We start from the raw sequence: 15,530 nt of genomic DNA, 5'->3' as shown, positions 1-15,530 counted from the left end.
CAAGTCCTTCAACAACCGGTAACAAAGCTAGTAGATAATATTTAGGATGATTTTTATGACATGTAGAATAATACCATTGGAAAGGGTATAAACTACAGAATTTTTTAAAATAAAGCTAAATTAAAAATAGCAATTAGTTTTTTATACTGAATGTCAAATTTGGAAGTTTATTATCACTTTTACACATTTTTTGGACTTAGGAAGCACATAAGTAATTTTCGTAAAACTTAATTAATGTATCAATTAATGATGTATTTAGAATAAAAATACATCACAGAATACAATAACAGTTATTTTGTGCCATTACTGCCACAAATATAAAAGTTATGATGATTAGAGGCAAGATTTTGGGTAATCTTCCAACAAAATAAAATCAAATTCACACATCCATTCCATGACATTTAGGACATGAAGTAGTACATAGTCTAGGTACCTTTCCAATCCCTCAAAAAGTTAGTCTGTTGTTTTACCAAACATTTTATATAATTAAATTTGATTATTGCAGACCAACATACAGGTAAAGAGTGGTAGCATTCATTTTAACAAGTAGGTAATACTGACAAATTAGTTAATTCTGATACCTTCTTTTACTTCTTCTGATAGCCTAGTAGTTTATCTCAATCGACTTTGCCATTTGCCCGGCCGGCCCGCCTCGTCATCCTAAACAAAATGGTATTAAGAGATTATAAGTTGCAAGGTGGTTTTAAAAATTGTATACCTCCTTTCTACTCCTAATAGCCTGATACAAACGAAAAAATGGCTCTCTCAAAACACGTAGTTGCGCTACCAACGGGTTTTCTTTCAGAATTGTATTAGGAGATTATAAGCTACAAGGTGGTGTAGTGGAGGTAAATATTCCGTGTTAATAAAATACACCTCCTTTCTACTCCTAATAGCCTGATACTACTAAACAAAATGGCTCTCTCAAAACGCTTATTTACATCGAGTAAGTTCCGATATTGAAAAGCAATGAGAATATTGATAGATGAAAGTATTGATTTTTTTTCAATTGTTCTGGAACACTCGATATTGTTTTTACTAGCCAGTGAAACCTGAGAATATCGGAATCAGCTTACTTTTTTTTTTAATTTGGTTCAAAATAGTGCTGGTTGTACCCTGAATTTATTTAATGTAAACTCGTATAAACCTGACATTTTATTGAGTCTATTACTAAACTTATTAATTTTTTAAATCTAAAAATTACCTACCAAAGTTATTTAAATTACAGTGTAAAAAACAATTTATCAATGAATATAACACATGGAAAAAAATGAAAGTAGATCTTCATGATTTCACATAGTTAATAACTTACATTACTATAAAAACACATTTACTTTCACCTCAGTGAAAAAGATAACATTTTATTCATGTTTCTTATCTTATAAGCCATGTGTATTTTTACACTTAAAAATATTGGTTTCTAAACTATTATATAGTTAAAATTTACGTCGTACCGACCATGGCCTCTAAGCACGTACTCCGCACCGCTAGTACCCGATCCCATTTTCGGAGCACACCCCCAGGCCAGAGGGAATGAGTCAGGCGAGCGTCTCCGGCGTGACACCAATAGTCGTAAAGAAACTTAAGGGCACGGAACCCCAGGGGCTCGAACCCATAAAACAATTAAGGGAAAAGCCTGCAGCAGTAGCTGCGCTCAGTCGCCGCCAGTCGCGATGCAGCGCCACCTCCTTTCATTTCCCCTACTCCCACTCTAGGTGTCTTGTTCCCCCTCTGTCGCCTCTCATCCTTCCCCTCTTTTCCCTCTAGATTCAACACTAGCGACATCTGTGATTTTAGTTCTTTTTAGAGTATTTAAGCGGGCTCTCAGCTCGCTATAGTTGCTGTCTGCCCAGTAGGTCTAAGGGGACAGTCCGCCGGTTAGCGCTAACGAGTTACGTCTACACTCAGCGTCGTCATGCTGCCCGAATACGTTCTGACCGTCATGAACCTAGATTCGTGTTACGTAGATATTGAAACCGTAAATCCGCGGCATAACATTTTGCAAAGTAAATGCTGGTAATAGTGACGGCGATCGCTGATTGTTGGGCCCGCCATTATTAGTATGCAATTTATATTGTTAGTTCGGCTCTCTACAACTGCGTGTTGTGCGCCAGCACTATTTAATTTAGCTTGCTATTTCGTTATTACTCAGACGTTAGCGCATAGCCGGTGTAGGTAAAATATACGCTTACATATTTACGAGAACACTGTAACCAATCCCTATGTACGTTAGTAACGTTTCCGCAACGTTTACGTAAAATCATAAGGCAATATGCATATAGCATTGGTTCTACACATAGGCGGACATAGTTTTGCTTATGCTTGTTGTAAAGGAAGACATTAAAGAGCAGTTACTATTACCTTGTGCCGTAAAAGTAAATCAAATATGTACAACATTCGTACCTAGTAATTGCACAGCATATAAAGATATATATATATATAGGTTATACCCAAATTGTAAAGATTCGTATGTAAAGAAATGATGCTGATAATGGTTGTAAATATAAATAAACTTATATTGATGATAGACGCATGTATTATTGAAGCACCATATAAACAAGATTTAGTTATACACACAACAATTGGCCCATGCTAAGGGATTTTAATATCTCATTATTGTTCTTTGTAATCGAGGCACTAGTAGTCAAACTGCAGTTTTCTGGCGTTTGGCTGCAAGCCATTAGGACAAAATTACTAATTACCAGACATTAAACAAATGTGTCGTAGCCACTCCGTGCGAGCACCGCACGCACGTAGCAGACAACAAACCTCATTAACATTCACCATGGCCACTGGCCTTAATTAAAGTGCCAGTGACAATGATCAAGTCGGATTAGGAGAAATCCCACTAAAACAATTCACAGTGAGACAATATGTTAATAAATTTAAAGTCGCCAACTTGATGCCACAATTCAAATAATTAAATACTCTAAAACAATTGTTAAGCCTTAATCACCCAATTACCAGGTGCTAACTTTTAATTGGGCACCTGGAATGTGTTCTTAGCTTATAATAGAGCAAATTAAGTAAATATAAGTTTTTGGTGCTGGCTCACAAAGGAGGTGAAACATTCCCTCCCTTGCAAGGCGGCCAAGTTCGGCAGTCTCCAACCACTCCGCGCCGGGTCTAGACGTGTGTCCGTGAACAGCCTTTCACTTTGTTTCACCGATCGGTCATTCTGCAGTCATTTTAATACCTAAACCTTTTCTTATATTATCCTAGCTGCTCACGTCGACTCGGCGTGTATTTTGCGGGCCCGGGCTTATCCCGAACGCCTTCGTTAGTGGTTTCGCACCGCGTCGCGGACCACGCTACGTACGGCACTGGCCGACTCCAGCCAACACGCTTTCGATAAACCGCTGCGCATATGCCTGCCGGCTGCAACCACAAGTAAGTGTAATTTAAGGTCTTGCTCACTGAGCCACCCTAAGACTTTTGGTACTGGCCGTCTCCAGAGCACTCGTAACCGCGTCCCGCGAGACTGCCATGGCGAGTTCATTGTGTGATATTAGTGTCGTGTTTTGTTCTGTAAGTAACGTATGTTCATGTAACTGTACAACCGCTCAGACGCCGCATAGCGCATTCACGTAGTGTTTGTAGCGGTTCTGCCACCGTGTAGACTACGCATAGGGAGTACCGCGTACCCATGCGTATCACCAGAGAAGTCTGTTAATTAAACGCAATATAACATAACCGGTGTTGCTTACGATTATTTCGCATCACCTCGTCCTCCACACGGCCGAGCGGCTTCACAACCAAGTAGGGAAGTTCAGGATAGATTTCAAGCCGCGTACCTGGCGGGGCACGCGGGGGCAGAGTACCCACGACCCATCACCAATGGCCTAGTGTTCCACTAGCCTAGTGCCCCCCGGACAACAACAGCACCGCGATGCCCGTAGCGCCTGTCAGGTACTTCCTGGGCCTTCTACAGAGGCCGGGTGATGGCAAAATGTAGCAGAGCTATTTTAAATACAGTTTAACTTATTTTTCGTATTATTTTGAAAATAGTATATTATTAAATTGTTAGATACATTAGGTCTTAACATTCAACTTGCACAGGAAAGACAAAAGTATAGCAAGTTCTTAATAGAAGGTGTACATCTTTGTGTTTTTCTAGGTGTAATTCAAGAGTATTGAAACAATTAAAAATCTTCCCTATCTCAACGTACAAACACACCTCAAATTCTGGGTTTTCAGTGCTCTGTGTGAAAAGTAGCAGAATATTTAACGAACGAGTCAAGTCGGAAAGGTTCGTATATACTCGTGTCTTTTCGGCTGTCACAGCGATTGCTTTGTCAAGCCGGAAGTACGTCAAACAGCTGTCGCTTGAGCACGGAGACTTCATGAAGCCTATCTTATGCAAAGACTATGAAACATGGATATTGAAATCGTTGCCTTGAGAAACAAGACGGTCTTTGCCAAGATGGACTCAAGATATTGCTCAAGAAACGACTATTAATACCACCCTAGGAATATGTTTAGTGTTTCATAATTTTTGTGCCACGGATCACTGGTCTTCAATGTCACTGGAAAAAAAAATACATGTTGCAAATTTTGTTATTTGCAAATACTATAATTAGTCTTGTGGCAGTGTGGTTGTATAAGAGAGGTTTTGTTAAAGTTAAATCTCTATCTGGCTCTGCTGTTCGAATCATGAACCATTTTTTTTTTGTAATGTATCAATTGGTTATTTACTGAGAGTTGATATCCTTGTTTATGTTATCTTTGGTTGACATCATCCAAACAAAACAATCATCTCGAACAACAAACTTCAAATGTGGTTAACAGAAAACAAAAATATTATGTGGTTTTTACGAATATAGGTATGTTACTTAAATTATATAGCTATTCGATCCATAAGCATTATATATGACTATAAACAGTGATATACTTTTCTCACTTTATTATTTTATTCATTGTTTTCTTATTTTATTGCTAATTTAATGTTGATACTTTCATCTTTTTCTCGTTACCAATTAAATGAAGTACGTATAATTAAAATATTTAACTCATTGCCGCTAGCATACAAAGAGCTTCAATATTATGGTAACCAAATCATACCATATTTAAATAGACGTCAAGTTGTTTCTATACTAAAACAAGGTCTATTTTATTTACTGAAGAGCTATTAGCAATAACTACTTTTGTGTAGTGTGATTGCTGAGTAAGAAGGCCCTTTTTGTTACAAAGTTTAGGTTACTAGAAGCATACGTAAATTAATTATATTTCATGTATTGTTCATTAAAAAGTTCATATTTCTGAAATATATTACATAAGTATTAAGTAGATATTTTACATGCTAAAAGGAATTTATTAGAGCTTTAAAAAATGCGTCTATTCAGATTGAAAGAATTAAACGTCATAAAATGATAAAAAATAGTGTGCTACATGTAATTAAGGTTAGGATTTTGTGTTATATTAATTAAGTACTTAGATTGCAAGGGATTAGTTTGGAAATTTCAGTGATATTAGTGATATTACCATGGCTGCAGGCTGGTCATTGTCGCACATACATTCTGTGGATCAAAGGCAAGTAAATAGTGGTTTTTGCCGGCAACAAAAAGCATGTTTTGGTAAATATGTAGTGTACGGATTATCGTTAAAAAAAATCTAAAAAATCTGAAATAACTTTCATTATATCCTCTTTTACGTCCTCTTTTCATTACAGCCTGCAGAGATAAGAAATTCCAAATACTTTAGGAGATATCAAATTTTTTAATTTTCATATTTGGGCAATATTTGTTAAAAAGAATTTTAAAATTCCGAAAATACTTTTATTCTGTGCTCTTTAACTTCCTCTTTTCATTAAACCTGGCGAAGATAAAAAATTCCAAATACTTTAGGAGATATCAAATTTTTTTATTTTCATCCTGTGCACTCATGCGGCATTCACCATTGTTTTTTGTTTACGAGTATGATTTTTTTTTTCGCGACGGACGTAGGTGAACGACTACATCATTTTCTACTAATGGCAAAGGAATTGTACCCACCTCTAACTTAGGTGAGTTTTTAACGTTTCAAATTTTAATGATTTATTTGTTGCGCAAGTAATAAGTAAAAATAAAATTACGTGAGTTCCTACTGTTTATCCTTTGTCCCGGTTTGTTAGGTCAGGTCAGGTCAGCTACATTATAAATACTTTAAAACTAAACAACCATTAAAATTAATTTTATTATTTTTAATGTCCGTTCAGTTTCAAAGTATTTACTTATAATGTAGCTGACCTGACCTATTCTACTTTTGTCCCGTTTTGTTAGGTCAGGTCAGTTACATTATAAATAGGTACTTAAAACTATACAAGTAAAATTAATTGATATTATTTTTAATTTCCATTTATTTTGATTTGAAGTATTTATAATGTAACTAACCTTACCTAATTGAAAATATCTGTTATTTAGGCATTCATGCGCACACAGCAAAATATAAAATGGCGCTGGTCGAATGATTACATAGGTCTTGTATTGCAAAATAAGAACGGCGATATCTCCAAAAGTAATTGGTATTTCTTATCTCCGCAGGCTGTAATGAAAAGATGATGTAAAAGAGCATATAATGAAAGTTATTTCAGATTTTAAAAATTTTTTTTTGATGATAATCCGTACACTACATATTTACCCATGTGTTTTTTATTTCAACTAAATTCAGAAAAATCTCTGTTGTGGGGAGGGCGATAAAATCTAGGGAAATTGTAGGGTGATAAGCATTAGAAATATCAAAATTTTGAGCTGAATACTATTAAATTTGTTTTAGCAAACTATTTATTGCAATTTAATAAGTTTGTATAAATAGTCATTACTTTTTGTTCAGTAATTCACACAAAATTTTCTTACAAGGGTAGGGTCTTAGTTGGAGCTCACCGATTTGGCTTAAACTGTGAGAGTTGAAGCAGGTAGATGCTCTTTTCAACGTCCTGGAATATCTTGCCTGAGTGGGCCCTAGGAAGCGAGAAAAATCTCTTAAGATTTTATAGTAAAGTTTGAGGAATATTGTTTATTAATTTTCAGTTCAGTGGTGTGGCACAGTGATTAAGCGCATTGTATCTGCCGGGTCGGGTTCGATACCCACTGCTATAGTTTTTGTTTTTATTTTTTTTATTTCTAGCAATATTAAACTAGAAATTTTAGAATTTAAATATATTTAAACAGTTAAATGTATACATATACAATTAATATATTCAATCTAGTAAAGTTGACTTTTATCTAGTTTATTAATACCTACCTATATTAACAGGAATTGTTTTAAAGATACCTTTTTTGAATTGTATTTGCTGTTGCAAAGGGGGTTCAGATTCTCGATTTAAGTACAGACCTGGCTTTATGCCTAGGGCGCCACCACATGTGTTGCTGGCATGCGCACCCGGCTACTCTACTCTCAGGGCCGTTATGTCGCCCGTGTGCAGCGAGGTCCGTTCCCCCCCAGTATCAATAAAAATCTTAATTACGACCCCTCTCAGCGGGGGTCACGCTACTTATTAACACACTCAATAAAGCAGGCTCTCGAAGGCGGCCCACATGCCCTAGTCTCCTTCCCGCGTGGCCACGCGCACAAAACACACTGATATATTAACGAAATGAAACGTAAATAAAAACCATCTGCTGCTCGAGGCAAGCCCTGAAGTTATAGAAGAATGATTTTTGTATAGAAAAATGGCCAGATGGACGCGGATTGGTAATTGTCGAGAGTTGCCGATGACGGGTGCGTGAGGCTCCTTCCTCAGGCAACGAGAGCGACCAACTACCTTCCGGCGAGTCCTCGAAACGCTTGCAACACTCACATCCGGCCAACGGCTATTACCACGTATTTTAATGAAGCGTGCCTCCGAAAAATAAATGATGTAAATAAACCTTTAATTAAATTAGCTTACTGGCTAAAAACAATAAAATTGCATAATTAATTTAATATTAAATAAAGTCTGCCTCGGGAATGTTCGGCCACACTCTGCATCATTCGGGAACGAAGCACTGACGTCACACCGGTTGGCGTGGGCTGTCACACAGACACACACACACACACTACGGCGGGTGGTTTGAAACACTCGGGTCACAGAGGGTGGTGGTAGGAGGAGGAGCCTGCAAGGGCGAGACGTGAGGCACATCGGGCTTAGGGAGGGCGTAGCCCCGGTCGACGTCATATTTAATGAAGTGTGTGGTTTGTGATTTTAACTTTTGTCCTTCAAAAGCAACATTTTGTTGTCTTTATATCCCATTTGATCCTTTTTCTTTTTTCTCTTTTGTGTTCGGAGCACATGGCTCTGGCAGTTATATCAAATGCCCTTTAATCGATCGGCCAACATCAATCCGATTTCTGAAAAATCTATCTGATGAAAGAAAAAAAAAATCAGTTTATATGTTATATTCTCTATCTAGTGGTATAAAGTACCGAGGAACTTATTTACTGTTAATAAATCATTTAATATCCTACAATAGTACCAGGTCATCATCATCAAATTAATCATCCATCATCATCTGCTTCCAGCCTATGGCCAGGTCTGATAAGTAAAATGTCTCCATCTTTCTCTATCCTGCTACCATTCCTTATCCTTCACTTTATTCCAGTCTTCCAAATTTGGGGATATGACTAAGTAATTTGCCTACTAATACCTCATTTACCCTCTGGTAGGTAGCTATTATCGTTTATAAGTCATCTGTTCTCAGTCAATGGTTCACAAAGTGAATGAGTATCATGGAGAAGAGCTTTTTTTTTCCTCACAAATGTAGTGAAAAAGGAGAAATAAGTGAAACACTGTGATCTTCTTTGCCATTATAGTTGATTGCAGTAATCACTGAGCACTTGTATTTCTTTTTTTAAAGACCTGCCCCAACGAATCCCACCATGGCCAACCACGACCCGGTTGTCCTGGACTTCCACGACATCCTCGTCCACCAGTCGGACGTGGAGTTACTGAGAGGCCCGCACTGGCTCAACGACACGCTGATAAGTTTCTACTTCGCGTACCTCGAGAGCGCGGTGTACCGGGACGACAGGAGGTTCCTGTTCGTCTGCCCGGACGTCACGCAGTGCCTGAAGGTGTCCGCAGCCAGGGACATGGGCGTGTTCTTGGAGCCCTTGAAGGCGAGCGAGCGGAGCTTCGTGTTCTTGGCCGTGAACGACTGCAGCGACGCGGGGTCCCCCGGCGGGAGCCACTGGAGCCTGCTGGCCTACAGCCGGCCGGAGAACGCCTTCTTTCACTTCGACTCCATGAAGTGGTCCAACGAGAAAGAGGCGAGGGCCTTGGCGAGGAACCTGGCGACGTACTTGTGCCGGGACGCGCCGGCGAGCTACCACGAAGTCGACACGTCGCAGCAGGAGAACGGTTACGACTGCGGCATCCACCTGGTGTGCAACACGGAACACGTGGCTCGTTTCTGTGCCTCTCGCGGGAAAATAAAGGACTGCGGGAAGGTGCCGAGATCCGCGATAGCGACGACGAGAAATTCTCTCCTCAAACTCATACAGAATGGCTTAATGTAGTTCTGTGCGTGGGGTCCTGTAAACAGCCATGTCTTAAGTTCCTTAAAGTAATAAGTGCCTCTTCAATGGATACCCTTAATTGCACAAATAACTGTTAAGATTCTTCCTTGCTGAATTCAATGGTAACATTTTTTAGGGCTTTGCAAATTCAAATCTGATAACTTTAGAATTAAATGGTTTACCAACTTGGCCATCTGTCAATAAATGATTTTTCCTTTTAATTAAAAAAAAAATAATAATTGTTGTGTTACTCCTGTTTTATACTTAAATATATTTTTAATTAGAGACTAATTGGCTTAACTTGTGGATTTGAACATTGTCAAGGGTGAAAAAATTATCCTCAGCATTTGGCTCAACATTGATTTTGTCACCGTCACATGTTGTAAGCTCAACGTACATAGAGCATATTTGGCTTTGTGACAGTTGAGTGGCATACCTTCTGTTCTTGGACTGAGTTTATGAATTACGTAAGAAATTCAACATGCAAACAACGCAAGCACACAAGTCGCAAGACGGCGCCATAAATCACTGGCCTTCCCTCTTTCACCCCTCCTACAACCCAGCCAGTTGGGTTAAATGGTCGCCCCCCGAAAGCTTAAATCTGACCAAGCCCTTAACTTAAAATTTTAAAGAAGCAGAAAACATAGTTATACCCCAGGCTTCTTTTGATGGTTAATTTTTATTATGAAAACAAAATAAATTGTATTTTGATTTTAAAAATTTATTTTATATTACTGTGTGAAAATTTAACAAGTGTAAACATGTTGTATATACTGTAATAAAAAGAAAATTGTGTGTCTTTAAAAATTTTCGGAGCACTTCTCTTCAGATATGGCAATATAAAAATGCAAGCCAAAAAACAAGAAAGTTGGAAGGTGAAATTGCATTGCGCTACAGTGCCTTGTGTGGTTTGTACATAGTTAGTTTCCAATTCCAATGAAACAAAATTAGTATGTATGTATTTATTTGCAAAATTTTACCCTGACTTACACGAATTCGACTTGTATGGTTAAGGGGATTGGTGCAGGACAAAAAACAGTCATTCGCCAGAATTTGTTGGAAATGAGCTTAAGTGTTTCATAAATGCTTGTTTATTACTACTGTAAGGCCAGCCAGCACGTATATAAGCTAGCGGGTTAGATTTGGCGAGTTAGTGGCGAGAGAGCTTCTGTGGGTGGAGGTTGTCGAAGGTCGCAGCTCTGAGGCCTGCCATCTAGCGGGAATCTTTCGAAGGTCTTCCACAATATCGCCTTTCTCTCTCTCTCTCTCTCTCTCTCTCTCTCTCTCTCTCTCTCTCTCTCTCTCCAACACGGACGGAAAGCGAACCGCGATAACCAGCTATTATCTTCGCTTCCCATCTCGCCCTATCCTTCATTCTCGGATCAGGTAGCCGCCCTACCCCGCGTAGACTTTCGTGTTACTCCAGGAAACCAAGACTTAAAAATGCACAAACCTGTGAAAAATTTGTCCAAAGCTGAATTTTTGTACTGTGGTAGAGTTGACTATGCTTAATAACATACAGAAAGTTTACCGCTGTAGACTTTGTACGTTATCACCGAAAATTTGCATTTAAGTCCTAGGTGACAGCAACTTGCATCAGTCCATTAAAATGCTACCCATTTATACAGTTTTTAATTTTGACTGTCCGTAAACTTACCAAAATAATCTAGAAACTGTAATACACCCATTAATGTTAGAAAATAAATAAATTTTTAATATTTAAGATATGATATAAAGCGATTAATTCACGACATATATTTTTTTATCTTTGCCACCCAGATAAAAATACGATTTACACCGATTTGAAGAGCCCAATGCGAAAAAATGTCTAATGTTTTTTAATTATACTTTTAGCTTTAAGATAGTATATTTATAAAGAGTCTAGCATAATTATTTGCCTCATTAAAGCTGCCCGAGCGTTGCAGTGTACTGCGGCCGTACTGATCTTTCACGGCCGGCGGGCTTTGAAACACGCTGCGTACTGCGACACTCAATAAACTTAGTCTTATTTACGGATTACTTAAAATATATTTAATGCATATGATATGGTGTATTCATGTTACATCTATTGAGATATACATATTCTTTTTTCTTATATGAATGATTTTTGATACAATAAAATTAATAATAAACAATTTCTGCTTGGAACTTGTAAATCAAAATTCTAGAGGACCTCTGGTTTTATATATATGTGTGTTCGTATTTTGTTACAAAAATTTTATTATTCAAAATGATTTTAATACCAAAAAATATAATTATGTTTTATTTCTAATCTTAATATATATAAATCTCGTGTCACAATGTTTGTCCTTACTAACTACATCTGATTTCTAAAAAGGTCCAGTGAACTCTTTACCAAGTCAACCGATTTAGATGAAAATTGGCATTTATGTGTAATTGTTTCCAACTTGAGAGATAGGGTAGTTTTTATTTCGATTAATAGTCTTAATAATTTATAATTAATAATAAACTGATTATCAATGTTGATTGGTGTTTAAGCCCGGGAAACAGTGGGTACTTCGTTTCCATGACAACGTTGCGTGCTTGAGAGTCGGGAAACCATCGGTGCTATTCGATTTGGTCTCATTTTCCCCCCCCATAAATACAACCGTGCGAAGCCGGGTCGGGCAGCTAGTACACTATATTATTTTCGATCAGAACTATGCAAAATTTTAATGTAGCCTATATTATAATATATATATATTTCATTGTATAAAATTAGTTTACTACATAACAATTGAAGAAAACCATACACCGTAAATGTACTTATTGAGTTTTGTCACTTTTATAACATAATTCGTATGATAATATTATTTTTTTCCAGAAAATAAATAAAACATAAGTTGTGTTGTAAAATGTATTGATAGAATTACATATTTAGTATTTTTTTTTTCTAAGTTAATTCATTGGAGTGCTGCGCCTAGCTTACTTCGTTGAATTGCTAGTGGCAAAGAGCGGTGGTGGATGTTTTTGCAAGAGTTTGACCGTATTTTATGACCCTAGCTGTGAGAGGGTGTTTGTCCCAGAAATCCTAACGGTCAAGGAAAATAGCCTTTCTCTGTAGTCACGTACGGGTCTGCTACTCGCGCAATATCGTCAGTTTATCACAACTTTCTGGGAAGTTCTATTGTTGTTATTTATTAATAATTTAGAAATTAAAGAATTTATCATACTAACACTTTTACCTAAGCAAATCGCATCCTGGAAGATTTTTATCTACGTTTGCAGCAAAAATCACTTGTAGTTAGGAAACTTTTATTCTTTCAGAGTAAAATTCAGTCTGGAATTACCATACATTAAAAACCTTAGTTTTCTGTAGCAAAAAACGTCCCAGCACGAGCGACTTTAACACTGCTGCACACACACTACGCAGCTTGAAATACATCAGTGGTCAGACTATTGTACCAGACACTCAAAATATACACATTTAAACCTTTAAAAAAAACACACACACAGACAATATTTATGAAGTGATTTTGACGCTACGCTCAACATATTTAATTTATGTAACATGTAGTCAAATTTCTATAAAAATATATTTTTTTCTTACCTTTTATGATTAAAATTACCAATTTAATAATATGACGTTTAAACTTTGAGGTGTTTATCACAATTACCATGTAGGGCATTCTTTTATATTACATTGGTGTCATAATGAGAACCGACTTAAAAAAGTATTAAAGTTATTAAGTTTACGAAACATTTTTGTGGATCATTGTAGAAATTATCATTAAGGACTGAACTGCTCATTATTGGTGTGATCACAAGGTTTCATCGGTAAACGTTTGACGTGTTACTAAGAAATGTTCATTCTACTACTGTACAAAATTTTTGCTTTGGGATAATTTTCCATGTATTAAAAATTTTTGTTTCTTAACAGCGAAATTCGTCCCGACCCGAGCCTACTTCGACAACCTCGCAGTAGTATACACTACGCGCTCGGATCGCTTTAGTGGTCAGACTAATTGTATGAGACACTTAAAAAATATACCAATTTAAAGATGAATAAATATGCAACAACGTTTACTTCAAGCGATTTCCACGTTGGGCTCTTTAAGTTTATGTAAGATGTATTTATATTTCCTTAAAATTGAATGAAAGTTAATTCGTTACCTTTAATGATTTAAAAGGTCTATTTTATAGAAACATGTTTAAACTTTGTGCTTTTTATCACTATCCTCAGATAGGGCAATGTTTCTAGATTATTTTTGGTCCCATACTGACGGTCTACTCCATAAACTGCATTAGCAATATCCATTATTGTGGATCGTTTCAAAAAATTGTCATTTTGTACTTAACTGCTCGTTTTTGGTGTGACGCAGGGGCGGAACAACTAAATTTCCAAAGGGGGGGGGGGGGGGAATATACCTTTTTATAAAGAATCATCGATCCTCCCTATTGAAGCGTGGGGGTCCGGGGGTCCTCCCCCTAGAAAATTTGTATTTCAAGGTGGAAAATGGTGCTATTTAAGCAGTTTTATTATCTAAAAATTGATTACACAGCACTTTCTTTGCCCCCGTTTGCCCCCACTTCAATGTTTCAGAGGGGGGGGGGGGGGCAAAATACCCTTGCCCCCCCCCCCTTGTTGTTGCGCCCCTGGTGTGACGCACAAGGTTTGCGGCTGTACTTAAACTTTTGACGTGTTACTAAGAAATGTTCATTCTACTACTGTACAAATTTTCGGCTTTGGGATAATTTTACATGTATTAAAAACCTTTGTTTCTTCACAGCGAAATTCGTCCCGACCCGAGCCTACTTCAGTAACCTCGCAGTAGTATACACTATGCGGCTCGGATCGCTTTAGTGGTCAGACACATTGTACCAGGCTCTCAACAAATAAACTAATTTAAAATTTAAGAACTAAATCGTGATCGTAAAATGGCCGCCATGGTGATTTGCGAATTTATGGAGAAATAAAAGCAGTTAAAATCTTATGTAGTTTCCAAGAGACATTATTACATCACCAATCATCTAAACAGGTTTAAAAATTTTAAACATATTCAGTAACTGGTCAGTTTTTTCAAATGTGTTAGTATTAACAATCTGGACCATATCTAGTCGGTGAGGTCTGTTTTGTTACAGACTATCTGTATTCTGGTATTTGGATTTTGAAGCTACTTAATGATTCGCTTTCAATGTCTATTAAAATATACCTAATGCTAATTGCAGGAATATTTCTACTCGATTTCAAAATTATAATTCCTGAACATTTGTAGCGGACACATTTCAATGTAACACTTAGTGATTTTCGAGTTGTGTTGAGGTTTCACATGCCACTTCGTATATACCTGCTCTGGTAACAATGAGTCATCACAACCGGTGCCGTCTGTACGAGCGTCTTCACAAGTTATCCTGAAATATGTTCTTAAATATTAATTCAAGTGAATTCTTAAAATCCTACACACCTTATCTTAAGTGTCGTAAATGAATCGTTATATTTTGTAAATCCATATAATATAGTAGCCAACATGGCGCGAAGCGATGGACGCGATACGAATAATATTTTTTTTTTTTACCAACCACTACATCAGTAAATATTTGTGGTTTCCATTCGCTATGAATTCAAGCATGTAACATTTGTACTGCTTCTTCAATTCGGCCACAGTTAAATGGGAGGCTCTGAATCACTGAAAACTCCTCAACAAAATCAACGATGAATCACAGGCATTACAACAAACAGTTGTCACAAGTCAAGTAGCCAATGAGCAGGTGACATTTTTCGAGTCCGTAGAGGATTGTTGAGACTATCCTACAGGTCATTGGCAACGCGCCCTTACGCGCATGGTTAATACCCCGCATGAGTAGAGTGTAAAGGCGTAAGCATGAGACACATCTAGGTCCTCATCTAACCGCGCACACTTATATTTAACTCAGGATAGGGTGAAAAATGTTTACTAATTTTGCAGTCCTAACAGTCACCAACGAAACGCCAGTAAAATAAATAAATAAGCTCACGAATATTGTTCGTGAATGAAGGCGAAGCTGATACTTTGGAAACGTTACCAGCAGATATTAAATAATGTTTAACTATTATTTACGTAGCTTACTTCTTAAAACTG

At 37.3% G+C, this 15,530-nt stretch overlaps 1 protein-coding gene across 2 annotated transcripts; it reads left to right on the top strand.

Annotated features, from left to right (window-relative positions):
* Window positions 1–4,714: 4,714 nt before the first annotated feature.
* On the top strand, window positions 4,715–13,819 carry LOC134538312 (sentrin-specific protease 8-like). Of its 2 annotated transcripts, none has more exons than XM_063379507.1 (2): window positions 4,715–4,823; window positions 8,811–13,819. In XM_063379507.1, the coding sequence occupies exon 2, from the start codon at window positions 8,833–8,835 to the stop codon at window positions 9,469–9,471; it is 639 nt and encodes a 212-aa protein (XP_063235577.1). In that variant the 5' UTR covers window positions 4,715–4,823; window positions 8,811–8,832; the 3' UTR covers window positions 9,472–13,819. The 2 variants fall into 2 exon arrangements, with proteins under 2 accessions (XP_063235577.1, XP_063235578.1); XM_063379508.1 differs by lacking the exon at window positions 4,715–4,823 and adding an exon at window positions 5,862–6,001.
* The last annotated feature ends 1,711 nt before the right edge of the window (window positions 13,820–15,530 follow it).

This window comes from Bacillus rossius, chromosome 13 (assembly GCF_032445375.1).
Source record: "Bacillus rossius redtenbacheri isolate Brsri chromosome 13, Brsri_v3, whole genome shotgun sequence".
In the NCBI taxonomy this organism is placed as follows: domain Eukaryota; kingdom Metazoa; phylum Arthropoda; class Insecta; order Phasmatodea; family Bacillidae; genus Bacillus; species Bacillus rossius.
This window is presented reverse-complemented; position numbering and strand designations above follow the sequence as displayed.

Coding starts and splice junctions, on each gene's coding strand:
- LOC134538312 (XM_063379507.1), top strand. CDS start 8,833: ATGGCCAACCACGACCCGGTTGTCCTGGACTTCCACGACATCCTCGTC.